This window comes from Drosophila miranda (genome assembly GCF_003369915.1).
Source record: "Drosophila miranda strain MSH22 chromosome Y unlocalized genomic scaffold, D.miranda_PacBio2.1 Contig_Y1_pilon, whole genome shotgun sequence".
NCBI lineage: Eukaryota > Metazoa > Arthropoda > Insecta > Diptera > Drosophilidae > Drosophila > Drosophila miranda.
Window position 1 is genome coordinate 41,036,523 of NW_022881603.1, and position 26,699 is coordinate 41,063,221.

At 41.7% G+C, this 26,699-nt stretch overlaps 2 protein-coding genes and 3 pseudogenes across 2 annotated transcripts; all 5 read left to right on the forward strand.

Annotated features, from left to right (window-relative positions):
- Positions 1-2,002: 2,002 nt before the first annotated feature.
- On the forward strand, positions 2,003-4,790 carry LOC117191787 (annotated as a pseudogene).
- On the forward strand, positions 4,790-8,971 carry LOC117191675 (annotated as a pseudogene).
- LOC117191676 (muscle-specific protein 20-like) lies at positions 8,882-13,091 on the forward strand. The gene is made up of 3 exons (XM_033396479.1): positions 8,882-8,887; positions 12,365-12,694; positions 12,779-13,091. The coding sequence occupies exons 1-3, from the start codon at positions 8,882-8,884 to the stop codon at positions 12,968-12,970; spliced, it is 528 nt and encodes a 175-aa protein (XP_033252370.1). The 3' UTR covers positions 12,971-13,091.
- On the forward strand, positions 13,002-16,537 carry LOC117191677 (muscle-specific protein 20-like). The gene is made up of 3 exons (XM_033396480.1): positions 13,002-13,007; positions 15,800-16,132; positions 16,217-16,537. The coding sequence occupies exons 1-3, from the start codon at positions 13,002-13,004 to the stop codon at positions 16,406-16,408; spliced, it is 531 nt and encodes a 176-aa protein (XP_033252371.1). The 3' UTR covers positions 16,409-16,537.
- Positions 16,440-24,030, forward strand: LOC117191678 (annotated as a pseudogene).
- The last annotated feature ends 2,669 nt before the right edge of the window (positions 24,031-26,699 follow it).

Below are 26,699 nucleotides of genomic sequence, written 5' to 3' on the forward strand. Positions count from 1 at the left end.
TCCGCTCCACTGTGAGCATCCAACGGAAGCGGCCAGAAATGCCAGCAAGTGGTTGAGTCCCCGCCCAGATCCTGTTTCAGCTACTGCCTTACAGCCAGCTCCAGCTTCCACGACCTAATTTTCGCCTGACTTCATTTGGGATACGCGTCGGCCATTTTGGGTTGTTGGCCATTTCAGTGGACCGAATTGGTTGGATGGGGTGGGTCTTCCTCAGGCCTTTGTGGAGTTTTTATGCTGATTTATGGGAAAATAATCCCCACGAATTTAGCGTCAAGTGCGTCTGGGTAAACTAGCTTGCTCTCCCGAATGTTTGCGCACTAGAATCCAATTTTCCTAGACAAACACGAGCCACCTATGTATGTACATGCACCTACATAATGGGGAATGAGAATGCACGACCAAGCTTGGACCAGGAGGTTTGTACTAGCGGTTCTGTGGAACATTCATTTAATAAAACATCTCTCTTCGAGGAGGTGCGACTGAACTTTGGCAGACAAGTCAGAGCACCTTGGCCGCGCGGCACGATTGTCGTGTCTTTTTCCTCTTGTAGTGACATTTGGAAGATTTTTTGGACGGCAACAGACAGTCGCTTGATGTCCCCCTAAAGTGTTTTTCAATAACACGCAGCGCATAATTCAACTTAATTGTCTGGACATTAAAGCATCTCCGGCCTTGATTTTTATACCCGATACTCAAAATGAGTATTGGGGTATATTAGATTTGTGGTAAAAGTGGATGTATGTAACGTCCAGAAGGAATCGTTTCCGACCCCATACAGTATATATATTCCTGATCAGCATCAATAGCCGAGTCGATTGATCCCTGTCTGTCTGTCCGACCGTCCGTCCGTCCGTCCGTCCGTCTGTCCGTCCCCTTCAGCGCCTAGTGCTCAAAGACTATAAGAGCTAGAGCAACGATGTTTTGGATCCAGACTTCTGTGATATGTCACTGCTACAGAAATATTTCAAAACTTCGCCCCGCCCACTTCCGCCCCCACAAAGAACGAAAGTCTGTGGCATCGAGATTTTTAAAGATACGATAAAACCAAAAACGCAGAATCGTAGAGGATGACTATATGTTCTAGAAGGTAAAATCTCAACCAGATCGTATAATTTTTATAGCCAGAATCAAGAAAACAATTTCATTCTTTCTCGCCCTGTCTCTCTCTATAACACACAGGTTTCCTGGTCGGTTTTGCCAATTGCAAAATATGAGTTCAAGGATCTCAGAACCTATAAAAGCCAGAGCAACCAAATTTGGTATCCACACTCCTGTGATATCGGACCTTGACCGTTTCGTGTCCAAATTTCGCCACACCCCCTTCCGCCCCCGCAAAGGACGAAAATCTAGGGCATCCACAAATCTCAGAGACTATTAAGGCTAGAGTAACCAAATTTGATATCTGCCCTTCTGTTAGATCTCACTATAAAACGTATATCTCAGAATTTCGCCCCACCCCCCCCCAAAGGACAAAAATCTGTTGCATCCACAATATTGGACATTCGAGAAAACTAAAAACGCAGAATCATAGATAATGACCATATCTATTAGATTGCTAAATCTGGAAGAGATCGGATCATTTTTGTAGCCAAAAGCAAGAAATCAATTTGCAGTTGCCACGCAGCGGCGACGTCACGCTCAGACTGATTTTCTGTCTCTCTCGCACGCACTCTTTGTCGTGTCGTTTAATATTAGAGGCGTCTGCCGGAGGAGAGCCATACTGACTAAGTATCGGGTATAAATGTAGAGTTGCGGTCTCCGCAGCAACTCACAACGTTCCCCCTCGTTTTCTGATGATATTCTAAAATTATATCGCACGACTCATGGGGGCATCAGTCGTGATCGGACCAAAAAGATGTATAGGCACAGGAACGCCCACGCTTCGGAATTCTCGTAGCCGACTCCGAATTCGGATATATTTTTGGAAAATTCTTGAACGATGCTCGTACTGCGGGAGTGGGCCCCCTCGTGATTTAAAAGCCGCATACGCCCCGTAGCCAGGCATCAGTGTTAGCTTGCCCAGGCTTTAGAGAAGAACATAACCCAACGCCCCCAAAAACACAACACAAAATGTCTCTTGAACGTGCTGTTCGTGCCAAGGTGAATACCAATTGTGGAAAAATAAAGAAAATGCAAAAGGAAAAAATGTATTTTTTAAACGAGGGGGAACGTTGTGAGTTGCTGCGGACACCGCAACTCTACAGTTATACCCGATACTAAGTCAGTATGGCTCTCCTCCGGCAGACGCCGCTAATATTAAACGACACGACAAAGAGTGCGTGCGAGAAAGACAGAAAATCAGTCTGAGCGTGACGTCGGGCGCTGCGTAGCCACTGCAAATTGATTTGTTCCTATTGGCTATAAAAATGATCTGATCTGATCCAGATTCAGCAATCTGATAGATATGGTCATTATCTATAATTTTGCGTTTTTAGTTTTCTCGAATGTGCAATATTGTGGATGCAACAGATTTTCGTCCTTTGTGTGGGCGGAAGGGGGTGGGGTAAAATTTTGAGATACACGTTTTATAGTAAGATCAGACAGGAGTGCGGATACCAAATTTGGTTACTCTAGCCTTAATAGTCTCTGAGATTTTTGAATATCCCCAGATTTTCGTCCTTTGCGGGGGCGGAAGGTGGTGTGGCGAAATTTTGAAACAAACTCGTCTCGATCCGATATATTAGGAGTGTGGATACCAAATTTGGTTGCTCTAGCTTTTGTAGTCTCTGAGATCTAGGCGCTAATGTTTTACTCTAAGCAAAGCCGCCTATGCTACGTGTGTGTTAGAGAGAGACAGGGCGAGAAAAAATGAAATTGTTTTCTTGATGCTGGCTATAATAATAATACGATCCAATTCAAATTCTGCAGTCTAAACGATGTGGTCATTCTCTACGAAGTGGGCGGGGCGAAGCAACAATCCGTTCTATAAATGACTCGTATATATGTAGGTATGTTCGGGTATATCATCATATCGTATCGTCGTTATAAACCAAACATAAACAGCCAAAACGAGGGGGAACGTTGTGAGTTGCTGCGGACACCGCAACTCTACAGTTATACCCGATACTAAGTCAGTATGGCTCTCCTCCGGCAGACGCCGCTAATATTAAACGACACGACAAAGAGTGCGAGCGAGAAAGACAGAAAATCAGTCTGAGCGTGACGTCGGGCGCTGCGTAGCCACTGCAAATTGATTTGTTCCTATTGGCTATAAAAATGATCTGATCTGATCCAGATTCAGCAATCTGATAGATATGGTCATTATCTATAATTTTGCGTTTTTAGTTTTCTCGAATGTGCAATATTGTGGATGCAACAGATTTTCGTCCTTTGTGTGGGTGGAAGGGGGTGGGGTAAAATTTTGAGATACACGTTTTATAGATCAAACAGGAGTGCGGATACCAAATTTGGTTACTCTAGCCTTAATAGTCTCTGAGATTTTTGAATATCCCCAGATTTTCGTCCTTTGCGGGGCGGAAGGGGGTGTGGCGAAATTTTGAAACAAACTCGTCTCGGTCCGATATATTAGGAGTGTGGATACCAAATTTGGTTGCTCTAGCTTTTGTAGTCTCTGAGATCTAGGCGCTAATGTTTTACTCTAAGCAAAGCCGCCTATGCTACGTGTGTGTTAGAGAGAGACAGGGCGAGAAAAAATGAAATTGTTTTCTTGATGCTGGCTATAATAATAATACGATCCAATTCAAATTCTGCAGTCTAAAAGATGTGGTCATTCTCTACGAAGTGGGCGGGGCGAAGTTTTGAAATATTTTTGTAGCAGTGACATATCACAGAAGTCTGGGTCCAAGACATCGTTGCTCTAGCTCTTATAGTCTTTGAGCACTAGGCGCTGAAGGGGACGGACAGACGGACGGACGGACAGACGGACAGACAGACATGGCTCAATCGACTCGGCTATTGATGCTCATCAAGAATATATATACTTTATGGGGTCGGAAACGATTCCTTCTGGACGTTACACACATCCACTTTTACCACAAATCTAATATACTCCAATACTCATTTTGAGTATCGGGTATAAAAAGAACTGAAAAGAAAAACGATACAAAGTGCAACAAAATTAAGAAAATCCTATGTTGCTATTGCTAAAGTTTTGTTTGTTTTCGTTTGATCCTCGCTCGATCCCCATAGATTTCCGGCAAGCGCAATCCCGAGATGGACAAGGAGGCTCAGGAGTGGGTGGAGTCCATCATTGGTGAGAAGTTCCCCGCCGGCTAGGCCTACGAGGATGTGCTCAAGGACGGCCAGGTGCTGTGCAAGCTGATCAACATCCTGTCCCCCAATGCCGTGCCCAAGGTCAACTCCTCGGGCGGCCAGTTCAAGTTCATGGAGAACATCAACAACTTCCAGAAGGCTCTCAAGGAGTACGGTGTGCCCGACATCGATGTCTTCCAGACAGTTGATCTCTACGAGAAGAAGGACATTGCCAATGTCACCAACACCATCTTCGCCCTGGGCCGTGCTGTAAGTTTCACTCCCTGACCAGGAAACCCTACTCTCTGCTCCTGCTTTGTGGATACAATTACCCTCGACTTAATCTCATTGTAGACCTACAAGCACGACGACTTCAAGGGTCCCTTCCTGGGCCCCAAGCCCGCCGATGAGTGCAAGCGCGACTTCACCGACGAGCAGCTGAAGGCCGGCCAGACCATTGTCGGTCTCCAGGCTGGCTCCAACAAGGGTGCCACCCAGGCCGGCCAGAACCTTGGCGCTGGCCGCAAAATTCTGCTCGGCAAGTAAGCGGTTATTTTGTGCGGACGGACGATGGATGATGGACGTACGATAGATGCCCCCATCTGTCTTTGGTTTTTCTACACGATATATACATATGTATGCTAGTTTTATATAAACACACACCACAAAAACACAATATATACATATATATATTTATATGAAACATCAACACAAAAATATTCCTCACCAACAACAAAAACAAAACAAAAAACGAGGGGGAACGTTGTGAGTTGCTGCGTACACCGCAACTCTACAGTTATACCCGATACTAAGTCAGTATGGCCCTCCTGCGGCAGACGCCGCTAATATTGAACCACACGACAAAGAGTGCGTGCGAGAGAGACAGAAAATCAGTCTGAGCGTGACGTCGGGCGCTGCGTAGCCACTGCAAATTGATTTGTTCCTATTGGCTATAAAAATGATCTGATCTGATCCAGATTCAGCAATCTGATAGATATGGTCATTATCTATGATTCTGCGTTTTTAGTTTTCTCGAATGTGCAATATTGTGGATGCAACAGATTTTCGTCCTTTGTGTGGGTGGAAGGGGGTGGGGTAAAATTTTGAGATACACGTTTTATAGATCAAACAGGAGTGCGGATACCAAATTTGGTTACTCTAGCCTTAATAGTCTCTGAGATTTTTGAATATCCCCAGATTTTCGTCCTTTGCGGGGGCGGAAGGGGGTGTGGCGAAATTTGGACACGAAACGGTCAAGGTCCGATATCACAGGAGTGTAGATACCAAATTTGGTTTCTCTGGCTCTTATAGGTTCTGAGATCCTTGAACTCATATTTTGCAATTGTCAAAGCCGACCATGAAATCTGTGTGTTAGAGAGAGACAGAGCGAGAAAGAATGAAATTGTTTTCTTGATTCTGGCTATAATAATTATACGATCTGGTTAAGATTTTACACTCTAGAACATATAGTCATCTTCTACCATTCTGCGTTTTTGGTTTTATCGTATCTTTAAAAATGTGGATGCCACAGATTTTCGTCCTTTGTGGGGGCGGAAGTGGGCGGGGCAAAGTTTTGAAATATTTCTGTAGCAGTGACATATCACAGATGTCTGGATCCAAAACATCGTTGCTCTAGCTCTTATAGTCTTTGAGCACTAGGCGCTGAAGGGACGGACGGACGGACGGACGGACGGACAGACGGACAGGCAGACAGGGCTCAATCGACTCAGCTATTGATGCTGATCAAGAATATATATACTTTATGGGGTCGGAAACGATTCCTTCTGGACGTTACACACATCCACTTTTACCACAAATCTAATATACCCCAATACTCATTTTGAGTATAACAAAATCACTCACACAAAACAACACAAAAGCAACGCAAAAGCTTATAGAACCTTTACAGCCTTTAAATTAAGTATACTCGTACGCCTAAGTTAATCTATATAAAATAAAGTAATGAAAAATCCCACACTTCCTTTTGCACTTGCACTTCCACTTTGATTTCGATTCTAATTCCACCATTCAATAACCTTGAGCTCTCCGATCGTACTCTTGCTTTTGTCTTTGCTTTTGATTTTGCCCCAACCCCAATGAGCACCAAATGTTCGCAACAATCCGTTCTATAAATGACTCGTATATATGTAGGTATGTTCGGGTATATCATCATATCGTATCGTCGTTATAAACCCAACATAAACAGCCAAAAAAATTCCACTGAAGCGTGTCGAGGTCAAACGGTCATGAAGATTCAGTATATATGCACATATAATGAATATATATATTCGGGCAGGAATTTCCCCCAAAAAAACAGAGTCTCACCTGGCGGAGGCGCGAAATAATTCTATCTATATAAGCATAGCTATACCTTCTACCTAATGTATATGTATGTGTGTGTTTCAAATAAATATATTTCAGGTGCAACAATTATGAGAGAGTGCCAAAACTGAGAAAGGCCAGACGGATTTCAGCATATTCCGCGTCCTCAGCTGCTGTATCTCATGATTTCTTCATTTATTTAAAAGAGAAATAAATCAAATACATTATACATATGTCATACGGTTGGCAGAGAGTATAAACACTTTGTAGGGACGTTTGGAGCCCCCCAAGGATTAAGAAGTGAAATTCAATCATTTGTTACGATTATTCGACGGAATATTCCAGTATTTACGCCACGATTAGTTAGATTTATAATCCTGCCTCTCTTTTTTACATGTTTGACTTAGTAAGAGTATTTTGGACTTCGGGCTGCCCCGAATTCGTTATGTTCTTAAATTAAATATTTGCCTAATTAGTTTTGGCTAATTGCAGCGCTCTCTAATACTTTCTTTATACTTTTATATCCTATATAGAAACATTCATAATTCCAATAAATCCAAAAAAAACGAGGGGGAACGTTGTGAGTTGCTGGGGAGACCGCAACTCTACATTTATACCCGATACTAAGTCAGTATGGCTCTCCTGCGGCAGACGCCGCTAATATTAAACGACACGACAAAGAGTGCGTGCGAGAGAGACAGAAAATCAGTCTGAGCGTGACGTCGGGCGCTGCGTAGCCATTGCAAATTGATTTGTTCCTATTGGCTATAAAAATGATCTGATCTGATCCAGATTCAGCAATCTGATAGATATGGTCATTATCTATGATTCTGCGTTTTTAGTTTTCTCGAATGTGCAATATTGTGGGTGCAACAGATTTTCGTCCTTTGTGTGGGTGGAAGGGGGTGGGGTAAAATTTTGAGATACACGTTTTATAGATCAAACAGGAGTGCGGATACCAAATTTGGTTACTCTAGCCTTAATAGTCTCTGAGATTTTTGAATATCCCCAGATTGTCGTCCTTTGCGGGGGCGGAAGGGGGTGTGGCGAAATTTTGAAACAAACTCGTCTCGGTCCGATATATTAGGAGTGTGGATACCAAATTTGGTTGCTCTAGCTTTTGTAGTCTCTGAGATCTAGGCGCTAATGTTTTACTCTAAGCAAAGCCGCCTATGCTACGTGTGTGTTAGAGAGAGACAGGGCGAGAAAAAATGAAATTGTTTTCTTGATGCTGGCTATAATAATAATACGATCCAATTCAAATTCTGCAGTCTAAAAGATGTGGTCATTCTCTACGAAGTGGGCGGGGCGAAGTTTTGAAATATTTTTGTAGCAGTGACATATCACAGAAGTCTGGGTCCAAGACATCGTTGCTCTAGCTCTTATAGTCTTTGAGCACTAGGCGCTGAAGGGGACGGACAGACGGACGGACGGACAGACGGACAGACAGACATGGCTCAATCGACTCGGCTATTGATGCTCATCAAGAATATATATACTTTATGGGGTCGGAAACGATTCCTTCTGGACGTTACACACATCCACTTTTACCACAAATCTAATATACTCCAATACTCATTTTGAGTATCGGGTATAAAAAGAACTGAAAAGAAAAACGATACAAAGTGCAACAAAATTAAGAAAATCCTATGTTGCTATTGCTAAAGTTTTGTTTGTTTTCGTTTGATCCTCGCTCGATCCCCATAGATTTCCGGCAAGCGCAATCCCGAGATGGACAAGGAGGCTCAGGAGTGGGTGGAGTCCATCATTGGTGAGAAGTTCCCCGCCGGCTAGGCCTACGAGGATGTGCTCAAGGACGGCCAGGTGCTGTGCAAGCTGATCAACATCCTGTCCCCCAATGCCGTGCCCAAGGTCAACTCCTCGGGCGGCCAGTTCAAGTTCATGGAGAACATCAACAACTTCCAGAAGGCTCTCAAGGAGTACGGTGTGCCCGACATCGATGTCTTCCAGACAGTTGATCTCTACGAGAAGAAGGACATTGCCAATGTCACCAACACCATCTTCGCCCTGGGCCGTGCTGTAAGTTTCACTCCCTGACCAGGAAACCCTACTCTCTTCTCCTGCTTTGTGGATACAATTAACCTCGACTTAATCTCATTGTAGACCTACAAGCACGACGACTTCAAGGGTCCCTTCCTGGGCCCCAAGCCCGCCGATGAGTGCAAGCGCGACTTCACCGACGAGCAGCTGAAGGCCGGCCAGACCATTGTCGGTCTCCAGGCTGGCTCCAACAAGGGGGCCACCCAGCCCGGCCAGAACCTTGGCGCTGGCCGCAAAATTCTGCTCGGCAAGTAAGCGGTTATTTTGTGCGGACGGACGATGGATGATGGACGTACGATAGATGCCCCCATCTGTCTTTGGTTTTTCTACACGATATATCCATATGTATGCTAGTTTTATATAAACACACACCACAAAAACACAATATATACATATATATATTTATATGAAACATCAACACAAAAATATTCCTCACCAACAACAAAAACAAAACAAAAAACGAGGGGGAACGTTGTGAGTTGCTGCGTACACCGCAACTCTACAGTTATACCCGATACTAAGTCAGTATGGCCCTCCTGCGGCAGACGCCGCTAATATTGAACCACACGACAAAGAGTGCGTGCGAGAGAGACAGAAAATCAGTCTGAGCGTGACGTCGGGCGCTGCGTAGCCACTGCAAATTGATTTGTTCCTATTGGCTATAAAAATGATCTGATCTGATCCAGATTCAGCAATCTGACAGATATGGTCATTATCTATGATTCTGCGTTTTTAGTTTTCTCGAATCTGCAATATTGTGGATGCAACAGATTTTCGTCTTTTGTGTGGGCGGAAGGGGGTTAGGCGAAATTTTGAGATACACGTTTTATAGTAAGATCAAACAGGAGTGCGGATACCAAATTTGGTTACTCTAGCCTTAATAGTCTCTGAGATTTGTGGATGCCCCAGATTTTCGTCCTTTGCGGGGGCGGAAGGTGGTGTGGCGAAATTTGGACACGAAACGGTCAAGGTCCGATATCACAGGAGTGTAGATACCAAATTTGGTTTCTCTGGCTCTTATAGGTTCTGAGATCCTTGAACTCATATTTTGCAATTGTCAAAGCCGACCATGAAATCTGTGTGTTAGAGAGAGACAGAGCGAGAAAGAATGAAATTGTTTTCTTGATTCTGGCTATAATAATTATACGATCTGGTTAAGATTTTACACTCTAGAACATATAGTCATCTTCTACCATTCTGCGTTTTTGGTTTTATCGTATCTTTAAAAATGTGGATGCCACAGATTTTCGTCCTTTGTGGGGGCGGAAGTGGGCGGGGCAAAGTTTTGAAATATTTCTGTAGCAGTGACATATCACAGATGTCTGGATCCAAAACATCGTTGCTCTAGCTCTTATAGTCTTTGAGCACTAGGCGCTGAAGGGGACGGACGGACGGACGGACGGACGGACGGACGGACGGACGGACAGACGGACAGACAGACAGGGCTCAATCGACTCAGCTATTGATGCTGATCAAGAATATATATACTTTATGGAGTCGGAAACGATTCCTTCTGGACGTTACACACATCCACTTTTACCACAAATCTAATATACCCCAATACTCATTTTGAGTATAACAAAATCACTCACACAAAACAACACAAAAGCAACGCAAAAGCTTATAGAACCTTTACAGCCTTTAAATTAAGTATACTCGTACGCCTAAGTTAATCTATATAAAATAAAGTAATGAAAAATCCCACACTTCCTTTTGCACTTGCACTTCCACTTTGATTTCGATTCTAATTCCACCATTCAATAACCTTGAGCTCTCCGATCGTACTCTTGCTTTTGTCTTTGCTTTTGATTTTGCCCCAACCCCAATGAGCACCAAATGTTCGCAACAATCCGTTCTATAAATGACTCGTATATATGTAGGTATGTTCGGGTATATCATCATATCGTATCGTCGTTATAAACCCAACATAAACAGCCAAAAAAATTCCACTGAAGCGTGTCGAGGTCAAACGGTCATGAAGATTCAGTATATATGCACATATAATGAATATATATATTCGGGCAGGAATTTCCCCCAAAAAAACAGAGTCTCACCTGGCGGAGGCGCGAAATAATTCTATCTATATAAGCATAGCTATACCTTCTACCTAATGTATATGTATGTGTGTGTTTCAAATAAATATATTTCAGGTGCAACAATTATGAGAGAGTGCCAAAACTGAGAAAGGCCAGACGGATTTCAGCATATTCCGCGTCCTCAGCTGCTGTATCTCATGATTTCTTCATTTATTTAAAAGAGAAATAAATCAAATACATTATACATATGTCATACGGTTGGCAGAGAGTATAAACACTTTGTAGGGACGTTTGGAGCCCCCAAGGATTAAGAAGTGAAATTCAATCATTTGTTACGATTATTCGACGGAATATTCCAGTATTTACGCCACGATTAGTTAGATTTATAATCCTGCCTCTCTTTTTTACATGTTTGACTTAGTAAGAGTATTTTGGACTTCGGGCTGCCCCGAATTCGTTATGTTCTTAAATTAAATATTTGCCTAATTAGTTTTGGCTAATTGCAGCGCTCTCTAATACTTTCTTTATACTTTTATATCCTATATAGAAACATTCATAATTCCAATAAATCCAAAAAAAACGAGGGGGAACGTTGTGAGTTGCTGGGGAGACCGCAACTCTACATTTATACCCGATACTAAGTCAGTATGGCTCTCCTGCGGCAGACGCCGCTAATATTAAACGACACGACAAAGAGTGCGTGCGAGAGAGACAGAAAATCAGTCTGAGCGTGACGTCGGGCGCTGCGTAGCCATTGCAAATTGATTTGTTCCTATTGGCTATAAAAATGATCTGATCTGATCCAGATTCAGCAATCTGATAGATATGGTCATTATCTATGATTCTGCGTTTTTAGTTTTCTCGAATGTGCAATATTGTGGATGCAACAGATTTTCGTCCTTTGTGTGGGTGGAAGGGGGTGGGGTAAAATTTTGAGATACACGTTTTATAGATCAAACAGGAGTGCGGATACCAAATTTGGTTACTCTAGCCTTAATAGTCTCTGAGATTTTTGAATATCCCCAGATTTTCGTCCTTTGCGGGGGCGGAAGGGGGTGTGGCGAAATTTTGAAACAAACTCGTCTCGGTCCGATATATTAGGAGTGTGGATACCAAATTTGGTTGCTCTAGCTTTTGTAGTCTCTGAGATCTAGGCGCTAATGTTTTACTCTAAGCAAAGCCGCCTATGCTACGTGTGTGTTAGAGAGAGACAGGGCGAGAAAAAATGAAATTGTTTTCTTGATGCTGGCTATAATAATAATACGATCCAATTCAAATTCTGCAGTCTAAAAGATGTGGTCATTCTCTACGAAGTGGGCGGGGCGAAGTTTTGAAATATTTTTGTAGCAGTGACATATCACAGAAGTCTGGGTCCAAAACATCGTTGCTCTAGCTCTTATAGTCTTTGAGCACTAGGCGCTGAAGGGGACGGACAGACGGACGGACAGACGGACGGACGGACAGACGGACAGACAGACATGGCTCAATCGACTCGGCTATTGATGCTCATCAAGAATATATATACTTTATGGGGTCGGAAACGATTCCTTCTGGACGTTACACACATCCACTTTTACCACAAATCTAATATACTCCAATACTCATTTTGAGTATCGGGTATAAAAAGAACTGAAAAGAAAAACGATACAAAGTGCAACAAAATTAAGAAAAACCTATGTTGCTATTGCTAAAGTTTTGTTTGTTTTCGTTTGATCCTCGCTCGATCACCATAGATTTCCGGCAAGCGCAATCCCGAGATGGACAAGGAGGCTCAGGAGTGGGTGGAGTCCATTGGTGAGAAGTTCCCCGCCGGCCAGGCCTACGAGGATGTGCTCAAGGACGGCCAGGTGCTGTGCAAGCTGATCAACATCCTGTCCCCCAATGCCGTGCCCAAGGTCAACTCCTCGGGCGGCCAGTTCAAGTTCATGGAGAACATCAACAACTTCCAGAAGGCTCTCAAGGAGTACGGTGTGCCCGACATCGATGTCTTCCAGACAGTTGATCTCTACGAGAAGAAGGACATTGCCAATGTCACCAACACCATCTTCGCCCTGGGCCGTGCTGTAAGTTTCACTCCCTGACCAGGAAACCCTACTCTCTGCTCCTGCTTTGTGGATACAATTAACCTCGACTTAATCTCATTGTAGACCTACAAGCACGACGACTTCAAGGGTCCCTTCCTGCGCCCCAAGCCCGCCGATGAGTGCAAGCGCGACTTCACCGACGAGCAGCTGAAGGCCGGCCAGACCATTGTCGGTCTCCAGGCTGGCTCCAACAAGGGTGCCACCCAGGCCGGCCAGAACCTTGGCGCTGGCCGCAAAATTCTGCTCGGCAAGTAAGCGGTTATTTTGTGCGGACGGACGATGAATGATGGACGTACGATAGATGCCCCCATCTGTCTTTGGTTTTTCTACACGATATATCCATATGTATGCTAGTTTTATATAAACACACACCACAAAAACACAATATATACATATATATATTTATATGAAACATCAACACAAAAATATTCCTCACCAACAACAAAAACAAAACAAAAAACGAGGGGGAACGTTGTGAGTTGCTGCGTACACCGCAACTCTACAGTTATACCCGATACTAAGTCAGTATGGCCCTCCTGCGGAAGACGCCGCTAATATTGAACCACACGACAAAGAGTGCGTGCGAGAGAGACAGAAAATCAGTCTGAGCGTGACGTCGGGCGCTGCGTAGCCACTGCAAATTGATTTGTTCCTATTGGCTATAAAAATGATCTGATCTGATCCAGATTCAGCAATCTGATAGATATGGTCATTATCTATGATTCTGCGTTTTTAGTTTTCTCGAATCTGCAATATTGTGGATGCAACAGATTTTCGTCCTTTGTGTGGGCGGAAGGGGGTGAGGTAAAATTTTGAGATACACGTTTTATAGTAAGATCAAACAGGAGTGCGGATACCAAATTTGGTTACTCTAGCCTTAATAGTCTCTGAGATTTGTGCATTCCCCAGATTTTCGTCCTTTGCGGGGGCGGAAGGGGGTGTGGCGAAATTTGGACACAAAACGGTCAAGGTCCGATATCACAGGAGTGTGGATACCAAATTTGGTTTCTCTGGCTCTTATAGGTTCTGAGATCCTTGAACTCATATTTTGCAATTGTCAAAGCCGACCATGAAACCTGTGTGTTAGAGAGAGACAGAGCGAGAAAGAATGAAATTGTTTTCTTGATTCTGGCTATAATAATTATACGATCTGGTTAAGATTTTACACTCTAGAACATATAGTCATCTTCTACCATTCTGCGTTTTTGGTTTTATCGTATCTTTAAAAATGTGGATGCCACAGATTTTCGTCCTTTGTGGGGGCGGAAGTGGGCGGGGCAAAGTTTTGAAATATTTCTGTAGCAGTGACATATCACAGATGTCTGGATCCAAAACATCGTTGCTCTAGCTCTTATAGTCTTTGAGCACTAGGCGCTGAAGGGGACGGACGGACGGACGGACGGACGGACGGACGGACGGACGGACAGACGGACAGACAGACAGGGCTCAATCGACTCAGCTATTGATGCTGATCAAGAATATATATACTTTATGGGGTCGGAAACGATTCCTTCTGGACGTTACACACATCCACTTTTACCACAAATCTAATATACCCCAATACTCATTTTGAGTATAACAAAATCACTCACACAAAACAACACAAAAGCAACGCAAAAGCTTATAGAACCTTTACAGCCTTTAAATTAAGTATACTCGTACGCCTAAGTTAATCTATATAAAATAAAGTAATGAAAAATCCCACACTTCCTTTTGCACTTGCACTTCCACTTTGATTTCGATTCTAATTCCACCATTCAATAACCTTGAGCTCTCCGATCGTACTCTTGCTGTTGTTTTTGTCTTTGCTTTTGATTTTGCCCCAACCCCAATGAGCACCAAATGTTCGCAACAATCCGTTCTATAAATGACTCGTATATATGTAGGTATGTTCGGGTATATCAGCATATCGAATCGTCGTTATAAACCAAACATAAACAGCCAAAACGAGGGGAACGTTGTGAGTTGCTGCGGACACCGCAACTCTACAGTTATACCCGATACTAAGTCAGTATGGCTCTGCTCCGGCACACGCCGCTAATATTACGACACGACAAAGAGTGCGTGCGAGAGAGACAGAAAATCAGTCTGAGCGTGACGTCGGGCGCTGCGTAGCCATTGCAAATTGATTTGTTCCTATTGGCTATAAAAATGATCTGATCTGATCCAGATTCAGCAATCTGATAGATATGGTCATTATCTATGATTCTGCGTTTTTAGTTTTCTCGAATGTGCAATATTGTGGATGCAACAGATTTTCGTCCTTTGTGTGGGCGGAAGGGGGTGGGGTAAATTTTTGAGATACACGTTTTATAGATCAAACAGGAGTGCGGATACCAAATTTGGTTACTCTAGCCTTAATAGTCTCTGAGATTTTTTAATATCCCCAGATTTTCGTCCTTTGCGGGGGCGGAAGGGGTGTGGCGAAATTTTGAAACAAAGTCGTCTCGATCCGATATATTAGGAGTGTGGATACCAAATTTGGTTGCTCTAGCTTTTGTAGTCTCTGAGATCTAGGCGCTAATGTTTTACTCTAAGCAAAGCCGCCTATGCTACGTGTGTGTTAGAGAGAGACAGGGCGAGAAAAAATGAAATTGTTTACTTGATGCTGGCTATAATAATAATACGATCCAATTCAAATTCTGCAGTCTAAAAGTTGTGGTCATTCTCTACGAAGTGGGCGGGGCGAAGTTTTGAAATATTTTTGTAGCAGTGACATATCACAGAAGTCTGGGTCCAAGACATCGTTGCTCTAGCTCTTATAGTCTTTGAGCACTAGGCGCTGAAGGGGACGGACAGACGGACGGACGGACAGACGGACAGACAGACATGGCTCAATCGACTCGGCTATTGATGCTCATCAAGAATATATATACTTTATGGGGTCGGAAACGATTCCTTCTGGACGTTACACACATCCACTTTTACCACAAATCTAATATACTCCAATACTCATTTTGAGTATCGGGTATAAAAAGAACTGAAAAGAAAAACGATACAAAGTGCAACAAAATTAAGAAAATCCTATGTTGCTATTGCTAAAGTTTTGTTTGTTTTCGTTTGATCCTCGCTCGATCCCCATAGATTTCCGGCAAGCGCAATCCCGAGATGGACAAGGAGGCTCAGGAGTGGGTGGAGTCCATCATTGGTGAGAAGTTCCCCGCCGGCCAGGCCTACGAGGATGTGCTCAAGGACGGCCAGGTGCTGTGCAAGCTGATCAACATCCTGTCCCCCAATGCCGTGCCCAAGGTCAACTCCTCGGGCGGCCAGTTCAAGTTCATGGAGAACATCAACAACTTCCAGAAGGCTCTCAAGGAGTACGGTGTGCCCGACATCGATGTCTTCCAGACAGTTGATCTCTACGAGAAGAAGGACATTGCCAATGTCACCAACACCATCTTCGCCCTGGGCCGTGCTGTAAGTTTCACTCCCTGACCAGCAAACCCTACTCTCTGCTCCTGCTTTGTGGATACAATTAACCGCGACTTAATCTCATTGTAGACCTACAAGCACGACGACTTCAAGGGTCCCTTCCTGGGCCCCAAGCCCGCCGATGAGTGCAAGCGCGACTTCACCGACGAGCAGCTGAAGGCCGGCCAGACCATTGTCGGTCTCCAGGCTGGCTCCAACAAGGGTGCCACCCAGGCCGGCCAGAACCTTGGCGCTGGCCGCAAAATTCTGCTCGGCAAGTAAACGGTTATTTAGTGCGGACGGACGATGGATGATGGACGTACGATAGATGCCCCCATCTGTCTTTGGTTTTTCTACACGATATATCCATATGTATGCTAGTTTTATATAAACACTCACCACAAAAACACAATATATACATATGTTAGGTATTATATTAATATCTATATACGGTCACACCATCCAAGGGATATAGAATAAAAGAGAATCTTGAAGACAACGCGTGCTTAAGTCTGAGTGTCAATACACTACATAATTGGCGACGAGGATAAAATAAAACGTATTAATATACATACACATGTTAAAAGTGCATATAATATATGAATAGCAACATGACGAAAAATGAAGCACCAACATTCTATCAAATGGCAACAATTGCTGAGTTTTCGCCACACCAAGAAACGTTCTGCATTTGGAAGGAAAAATTCGACATACATTTGTGCGAATTGAATGTGAAAGAGGAAAACACAAAAAAGGCAGTTTTGTTGAAGTCGATCGGTACAGCGGCTTACACTGTACTACATAGTTTGTGCAATCCGGTATCACCCGTATCAAAAGCATACAAAGAATTATGTGAAATTTTAAAAACACACTACACACCACCTACACTCATATTCAGAGAAAGAAAAGAATTTCACATGTCCACAAAAAGTGAAGATGAGACTGTAGCGGAGTGGTATGCTCGAGTTAAACAATTGGCATTGGAATGCAAATTTGGCTCAAATCTGGAAGCGTTTGTATTAAACCAATTTGTGATGAGCCTTCCCAACCCTATATATGAAAGAATATGTGAAGAAGACGAAAATCTAACTCTGGCTGATGCACTCAAGAAGGCGATGATCATGGAGACGAAGATCAGCACAAGGAAGACAGAACACAACGTCAACTACATGCATCAAAAGAACGGGACTAGTCAATGGCAGAGGCAAAGAGGCGAGAACAGAGATCAAGCAAAGAGCAACGGCAGAAGTCATTTCAAGGGCAACCGAAACGTGAGTTACAGAGGCGGCAGAAGCGACGGTGACGGCGACGGCGAAAACGACTGCGACGCTGGCAGAGAAAAGAAGCAGCAGCCATGCACACACTGTGGCTGGCGAAATCATAACTCAAACAATTGCAAGTATAAGGCATGCAAATGTCACAGCTGTGGAAAAATAGGTCACTTGGCGAGCATTTGTAAAAATAAATCAAAAAAATCCGTAAATTATGTATCTCAAACAAAACATGACACCTATTCTGATAATAATTTTGATAATGATAATTATAACTTTTCTATCTATAGCGTTGATACAACCTCAACTAGTGGAGTATATTATTTACCTGTAAAAATTGATGGAAACATAACGAAAATTGCTTGCGACACTGGTGCACCGTGCACATTGGTTCCAAAAACATTTTACGAAAGCTTAAATACCAGCAGACCACTTAGAAAATGTCTAGTTCCATATGTAGATTACAATGGAGATTCAATCAAAGTTATTGGTGAGTACGATGCAACGATCGAATATCGAGGTCTAAAAAAACAAATTGTTGTTGTTGTAACCAATGCAGTGAGTCCACCTTTGCTAGGTAGAACATTTTTGAGAGCTTTTAATTTTGAGTTAATGCAGGTGAACAATGTGTACGTAAATGAACCAAATTCTGTAATTACAGAACAGATTAAATCGGAGTTTGCTGAAGTTTTTGAGCCTCGTTTAGGTTCATATACTACGAATACGATATCGTTACTATTAAAAGAAGATGCAAAACCAATATTTTTCAAGCCTAGGTCAGTACCATTAGCATGGAAAGAAAAGATTGAAGTGCAGTTACGAAAATTCATAGATGATGGAATTTTAGAGCAAGTTGTTAGTTCTGAATGGGCAACACCTTTGGTACCGATTTTAAAACCAAACGGTGACATACGAATTTGTGGTGACTATAAGGTTACATTAAACCGGTCTTTAGTCGACGTAAAGTATCCACTACCTCGAATAGACGACATTTTTGCAGCGCTTGAAGGGGGTACACTGTATTCAAAACTTGACCTGTCAAATGCTTACAATCAGCTAAATTTAGATGAGCAATCTCAAAATTTGTGTACTTGGAGCACACATATTGGACTATTGAAAGTTAAACGCTTACCATTTGGTATAAAAACTGCAGCAGCTATTTTTCAAAAAACAATGGAAGGGTTGTTTCAGGTTATGCGAGGAGTTGTGGTTTATCAAGATGACATAACAGTTACAGGACGAGATCTTCAAGAACATATTTCAAACCTAAAAGCGGTACTTAGAAAACTGAAATCAGTTGGACTTAAATTAAATGACAAGAAATGTGAGTTCTTTAAATCCAAAATTTGTTACCTAGGATTTTCAATTGACAGGATAGGACTGAGCAAAAACAATGATAGAGTTGCGAGTGTATTGTTTGCACCGGCTCCGGAAAACGTATCACAGCTTAGAGCTTTCATAGGCATGGTAAATTATTATTCAAAGTTTATCAATAATTTCGCTCAGATAATGAGTCCTTTATATGCATTATTAAAGAAAAATACCAAATTTAATTGGACACGCGAATGTCAGAGTGCATATGAAGAGGTAAAGAAAGAAGTAACTTCTGAACAAGTTTTAGTTCACTACAACCCAGATCAACCGTTAGTATTAACGACTGATGCTAGCAGTCATGCAGTTTCAGGTGTTTTATCACATAAATGCAATGAAGATATCAAACCAATAGCATTTGTATCAAGAGCATTATCCAAAAGCGAGCATAATTACAGTACAATCGAGAAAGAGGCCCTGGCTATAGTGTTCTGTGTGAGTAAATTAAGACAGTATCTTTTAGGAAACAAGTTCATCCTTCGAACAGATCACAAACCATTACTAAGCATATTTGGAGACCTGAAAGGACTTCCATTGATGGCCTCTGCACGAATGCAAAGATGGGCACTGACTTTGTCAGGTTTTCAATATACAGTTGAACACATAAAGGGGACCTTAAATATAGCAGATGGACTCTCAAGAATGCCTCAATGGGAAACGGCTGTACCAAACGAAGACTATAATTACATACATTTTATACAGTCCGAAAAGGTGTTCAAAATTAGCTTCAAAGAAATAGCTCGTGAAACACGACGTGACCCAATATTATCAAAAGTTTGTGAGGCAATTAACACTGGTTCGAAGACAAGATTAAAAGGCAGCGAGTTTTCTGCCTACATCTCTAAAACAAATGAACTTTCAGTGGAATATGATTGTATCTTATGGGGACACAGAGTAGTAATTCCAACCAAACTGAGACAAGCTATTTTAGCAGAATTTCATGCATCGCATTTGGGAATAGTAAAAACCAAAATGTTAGCACGTTCTTATGTGTGGTGGCCTTGCATGGATTCTGAAATTGAGAAATTAATTCGAGATTGTATTCCTTGTCAGGAACTACAATCAAGTCCAGAAAAGAGTCTGTTAATACCGTGGAAATCCACAGGAAAGGCTTGGAGTCGATTACACATAGACTTTGCAGGACCAATTAGAGGTTTTCATTTATTGGTTATTATAGATTCTTATACAAAATGGGCAGAAGTATTCAAAACGAAGGAAATAACTTCATTGTTTACTATCAACAAGCTTAGAGAAGTATTTTGTCGATATGGTTTACCAGACGTGTTAGTTAGTGACAATGGACGACAGTTTACTTCTGATGATTTTAAAACGTTTATGAAAAACAATGGTGTTAATCACATTTTTACTGCTCCAGGACATCCAGCGACTAATGGTCAAGCAGAAAATTTTGTAAAGACTGTTAAGAAATCACTATATGCAAACATAAAGGCTAATGAAAGACAAGATTTGAATACAATTTTAAATAGATTTTTGATCGATTACCGAAATACGATTCATTGTACTACGGGCGAATCTCCTGCTAAATTATTTTTTGGTCGTACACTAAAAACAAGATTTTCGTTGTTAAAACCACCTACGGTCGAAAGCATAATAAATAAAAAACAGACTGAGTGTGTTGTAAATCACAAAGGTAGACGAAGCACAGAATTTTTAAAGGGTCAAAAAGTTATGGTTAGGGACTACAAAAATCCTAACAAAGCAAGCTGGACTCAGGCAACTGTAAAACAACAACTGGGCCCGCGTTCGTATTGTTGTATTTTGGCGAACAATAACAGAGAAATAAAACGTCACCTGGATCAAATTAGAAACCAAAGCACTAACAATCATACATCGCCTAATGCGAAAACACCTGATGTCGAAAGCAATTGTTCAGTAGATGACAATTCCAAAACCAACAATGAACAAATAGTTTCTCAACCAACACCCACCAGGAGAGAGTTGAGACCACGTGAGGCAGGGAAGGTAGTAAAGCGTATTTAACAATAAAATAATATAAAGAAAGGAATTATGAAATCAAATTATGTACAAATTAAACACTGAAACAAATACTAAACAGATTAAGAAGAAAGAAAAATACGAAATCACATAAATTTTATATACGCTAATTAGATTAAGTACACAAATCAAATTGTTATAAGAAAATAGATTTGTAAATGACATGTATATTAAACATCTAAGGAGAGGCGTGTTAGGTATTATATTAATATCTATATACGGTCACACCATCCAAGGGATATAGAATAAAAGAGAATCTTCAAGACAACGTGTTTTTAAGTCTGAGTGTCAATACACTACAACATATATATATTTATATGAAACATCAACACAAAAATATTCCTCACCAACAACAAAAACAAAACAAAAATCACTCACACAAAACAACACAAAAGCAACGCAAAGGCTTATAGAACCTTTACAGCCTTTAAATTAAGTATACTCGTACGCCTAAGTTAATCTATATAAAATAAAGTAATGAAAAATCCCACACTTCCTTTTGCACTTGCACTTCCACTTTGATTTCGATTCTAATTCCACCATTCAATAACCTTGAGCTCTCCGATCGTACTCTTGCTGTTGTTTTTGTCTTTGCTTTTGATTTTGCCCCAACCCCAATGAGCACCAAATGTTCGCAACAATCCGTTCTATAAATGACTCGTATATATGTAGGTATGTTCGGGTATATCATCATATCGTATCGTCGTTATAAACCCAACATAAACAGCCAAAAAAATTCCACTGAAGCGTGTCGAGGTCAAACGGTCATGAAGATTCAGTATATATGCACATATAATGAATATATATATTCGGGCAGGAATTTCCCCCAAAAAAACAGAGTCTCACCTGGCGGAGGCGCGAAATAATTCTATCTATATAAGCATAGCTATACCTTCTACCTAATGTATATGTATGTGTGTGTTTCAAATAAATATATTTCAGGTGCAACAATTATGAGAGAGTGCCAAAACTGAGAAAGGCCAGACGGATTTCAGCATATTCCGCGTCCTCAGCTGCTGTATCTCATGATTTCTTCATTTATTTAAAAGAGAAATAAATCAAATACATTATACATATGTCATACGGTTGGCAGAGAGTATAAACACTTTGTAGGGACGTTTGGAGCCCCCCAAGGATTAAGAAGTGAAATTCAATCATTTGTTACGATTATTCGACGGAATATTCCAGTATTTACGCCACGATTAGTTAGATTTATAATCCTGCCTCTCTTTTTTACATGTTTGACTTAGTAAGAGTATTTTGGACTTCGGGCTGCCCCGAATTCGTTATGTTCTTAAATTAAATATTTGCCTAATTAGTTTTGGCTAATTGCAGCGCTCTCTAATACTTTCTTTATACTTTTATATCCTATATAGAAACATTCATAATTCCAATAAATCCAAAAAAAACGAGGGGGAACGTTGTGAGTTGCTGGGGAGACCGCAACTCTACATTTATACCCGATACTAAGTCAGTATGGCTCTCCTGCGGCAGACGCCGCTAATATTAAACGACACGACAAAGAGTGCGTGCGAGAGAGACAGAAAATCAGTCTGAGCGTGACGTCGGGCGCTGCGTAGCCATTGCAAATTGATTTGTTCCTATTGGCTATAAAAATGATCTGATCTGATCCAGATTCAGCAATCTGATAGATATGGTCATTATCTATGATTCTGCGTTTTTAGTTTTCTCGAATGTGCAATATTGTGGATGCAACAGATTTTCGTCCTTTGTGTGGGTGGAAGGGGGTGGGGTAAAATTTTGAGATACACGTTTTATAGATCAAACAGGAGTGCGGATACCAAATTTGGTTACTCTAGCCTTAATAGTCTCTGAGATTTTTGAATATCCCCAGATTTTCGTCCTTTGCGGGGGCGGAAGGGGGTGTGGCAAAATTTTGAAACAAACTCGTCTCGGTCCGATATATTAGGAGTGTGGATACCAAATTTGGTTGCTCTAGCTTTTGTAGTCTCTGAGATCTAGGCGCTAATGTTTTACTCGAAGCAAAGCCGCCTATTCTACGTGTGTGTTAGAGAGAGACAGGGCGAGAAAAAATGAATTGCTCAATCGACTCGGCTATTGATGCTCATCAAGAATATATATACTTTATGGGGTCGGAAACGATTCCTTCTGGACGTTACACACATCCACTTTTACCACAAATCTAATATACTCCAATACTCATTTTGAGTATCGGGTATAAAAAGAACTGAAAAGAAAAACGATACAAAGTGCAACAAAATTAAGAAAATCCTATGTTGCTATTGCTAAAGTTTTGTTTGTTTTCGTTTGATCCTCGCTCGATCCCCATAGATTTCCGGCAAGCGCAATCCCGAGATGGACAAGGAGGCTCAGGAGTGGGTGGAGTCCATCATTGGTGAGAAGTTCCCCGCCGGCCAGGCCTACGAGGATGTGCTCAAGGACGGCCAGGTGCTGTGCAAGCTGATCAACATCCTGTCCCCCAATGCCGTGCCCAAGGTCAACTCCTCGGGCGGCCAGTTCAAGTTCATGGAGAACATCAACAACTTCCAGAAGGCTCTCAAGGAGTACGGTGTGCCCGACATCGATGTCTTCCAGACAGTTGATCTCTACGAGAAGAAGGACATTGCCAATGTCACCAACACCATCTTCGCCCTGGGCCGTGCTGTAAGTTTCACTCCCTGACCAGCAAACCCTACTCTCTGCTCCTGCTTTGTGGATACAATTAACCGCGACTTAATCTCATTGTAGACCTACAAGCACGACGACTTCAAGGGTCCCTTCCTGGGCCCCAAGCCCACCGATGAGTGCAAGCGCGACTTCACCGAAGCAGCTGAAGGCCGGCCAGACCATTGTCGGTCTCCAGGCTGGCTCCAACAAGGGTGCCACCCAGGCCGGCCAGAACCTTGGCGCTGGCCGCAAAATTCTGCTCGGCAAGTAAACGGTTATTTTGTGCGGACGGACGATGGATGATGGACGTACGATAGATGCCCCCATCTGTCTTTGGTTTTTCTACACGATATATCCATATGTATGCTAGTTTTATATAAACACACACCACAAAAACACAATATATACATATATATATTTATATGAAACATCAACACAAAAATATTCCTCACCAACAACAAAAACAAAACAAAAATCACTCACACAAAACAACACAAAAGCAACGCAAAGGCTTATAGAACCTTTACAGCCTTTAAATTAAGTATACTCGTACGCCTAAGTTAATCTATATAAAATAAAGTAATGAAAAATCCCACACTTCCTTTTGCACTTGCACTTCCACTTTGATTTCGATTCTAATTCCACCATTCAATAACCTTGAGCTCTCCGATCGTACTCTTGCTGTTGTTTTTGTCTTTGCTTTTGATTTTGCCCCAACCCCAATGAGCACCAAATGTTCGCAACAATCCGTTCTATAAATGACTCGTATATATGTAGGTATGTTCGGGTATATCATCATATCGTATCGTCGTTATAAACCCAACATAAACAGCCAAAAAAATTCCACTGAAGCGTGTCGAGGTCAAACGGTCATGAAGATTCAGTATATATGCACATATAATGAATATATATATTCGGGCAGGAATTTCCCCCAAAAAAACAGAGTCTCACCTGGCGGAGGCGCGAAATAATTCTATCTATATAAGCATAGCTATACCTTCTACCTAATGTATATGTATGTGTGTGTTTCCAATAAATATATTTCAGGTGCAACAATTATGAGAGAGTGCCAAAACTGAGAAAGGCCAGACGGATTTCAGCATATTCCACGGCCTCAGCTGCTGTATCTCATGATTTCTTCATTTATTTAAAAGAGAAATAAATCAAATACATTATACATATGTCATACGGTTGGCAGAGAGTATAAACACTTTGTAGGGACGTTTGGAGCCCCCCAAGGATTAAGAAGTGAAATTCAATCATTTGTTACGATTATTCGACGGAATATTCCAGTATTTACGCCACGATTAGTTAGATTTATAATCCTGCCTCTCTTTTTTACATGTTTGACTTAGTAAGAGTATTTTGGACTTCGGGCTGCCCCGAATTCGTTATGTTCTTAAATTAAATATTTGCCTAATTAGTTTTGGCTAATTGCAGCGCTCTCTAATACTTTCTTTATACTTTTATATCCTATATAGAAACATTCATAATTCCAATAAATCCAAAAAAAACGAGGGGGAACGTTGTGAGTTGCTGGGGAGACCGCAACTCTACATTTATACCCGATACTAAGTCAGTATGGCTCTCCTGCGGCAGACGCCGCTAATATTAAACGACACGACAAAGAGAGCGTGCGAGAGAGATAGAAAATCAGTCTGAGCGTGACGTCGGGCGCTGCGTAGCCATTGCAAATTGATTTCTTGCTTTTCGCTATAAAAATGATCCGATCTGATCCAGATTCAGTAACCGGATAGATATAGTCATTCTCTATGATTCTGCGTTTTTAGTTTTCTCGAATCTGCAATATTGTGGATGCAACAGATTTTCGTCCTTTGTGGGGGCGGAACGGGGTATGTCGAAATTTTGAGATATACGTTTTATAGTGAGATCTAACAGAAGTGCGGATACCAAATTTGGTTACTCTAGCCCTAATAGTCTCGGAGATTTGTGGATGCCCCAGATTTTCGTCCTTTACGCGGGCGGAAAGGGGTGTGGCGAAATTTTGACACAAAACGGTCAAGGTCCGATATCACAGGAGTGTGAATACCAAATTTGGTTGCTCTGGCTCTTATAGGTTCTGAGATCCTTGAACTCATATTTTGCAATTGGCAAAACAGACCATGAAACCTGTGTGTTAGAGAGAGACAGAGCGAGAAAGAATGAAATTGTTTTCTTGATTCTGGCTATAATAATTATACGATCTGGTTAAGATTTTACACTCTAGAACATATAGTCATCTTCTACCATTCTGCGTTTTTGGTTTTATCGTATCTTTAAAAATGTAGATGCCACAGATTTTCGTCCTTTGTGTGGGCGGAAGTGGGCGGGGCAAAGTTTTGAAATATTTCTGTAGCAGTGACATATCACAGATGTCTGGATCCAAAACATCGTTGCTCTAGCTCTTATAGTCTTTGAGCACTAGGCGCTGAAGGGGACGGACAGACGGACGGACGGACGGACGGACGGACGGACAGACGGACAGACGGACAGACAGACAGACAGACAGGGCTCAATCGACTCGGCTATTGATGATGATCAAGAATATATATACTTTATGGGGTCGGAAACGATTCCTTCTGGACGTTACACACATCCACTTTTACCATAAATCTAATATACCCCAATACTCATTTTGAGTATCGGGTATAAAAAAACAAAAAAAAAATGTTGTAAAACTCAAGCAAAATGTTGGTTTTTTTTATTTTTTAAAGAGATTGGAAATTTTCAACAATTGCTTGCATACATAGAAAAATGTGATACAACAGAAACAAATATTTTCTCTCACTTTTATTTGCGTTGTGTATATATATACATATGAATATGTATATGGAGAGGGGATAAATAAAAACAAACGAATAAATATCAATCTTGACACTGAAAATTATGGGGAAATACATTTTTTATAATGGTTCATTAAGAGATTTTGTGTGCCAATTCAGGGTTAATATTTATGCATAAGCAAGCTTATGCAATAAGTAGGAAGTCTCTATGGATCCTGTAGTATCTAGTATTTTTCAAAATTAGCAGCACAATCGTGGCTCTACACTTTTTCAAACAAGTTGTAGCGTGCAGGTGTGGGATAGCTGTCGTTTATCCATACTAGTATGGCTAAGAGAGTGTGCACCTCTAGCTATGCTCTGACTAAGCTCGCCGGATTGTCGGGGTTCGTTCTACTCTCTCCTATCACATACTGAAACACACTCGCATAATGTTTTAGGTGCACATTAAAAAAAAATTTAAAAAAAATAAAAGAAACAAACATA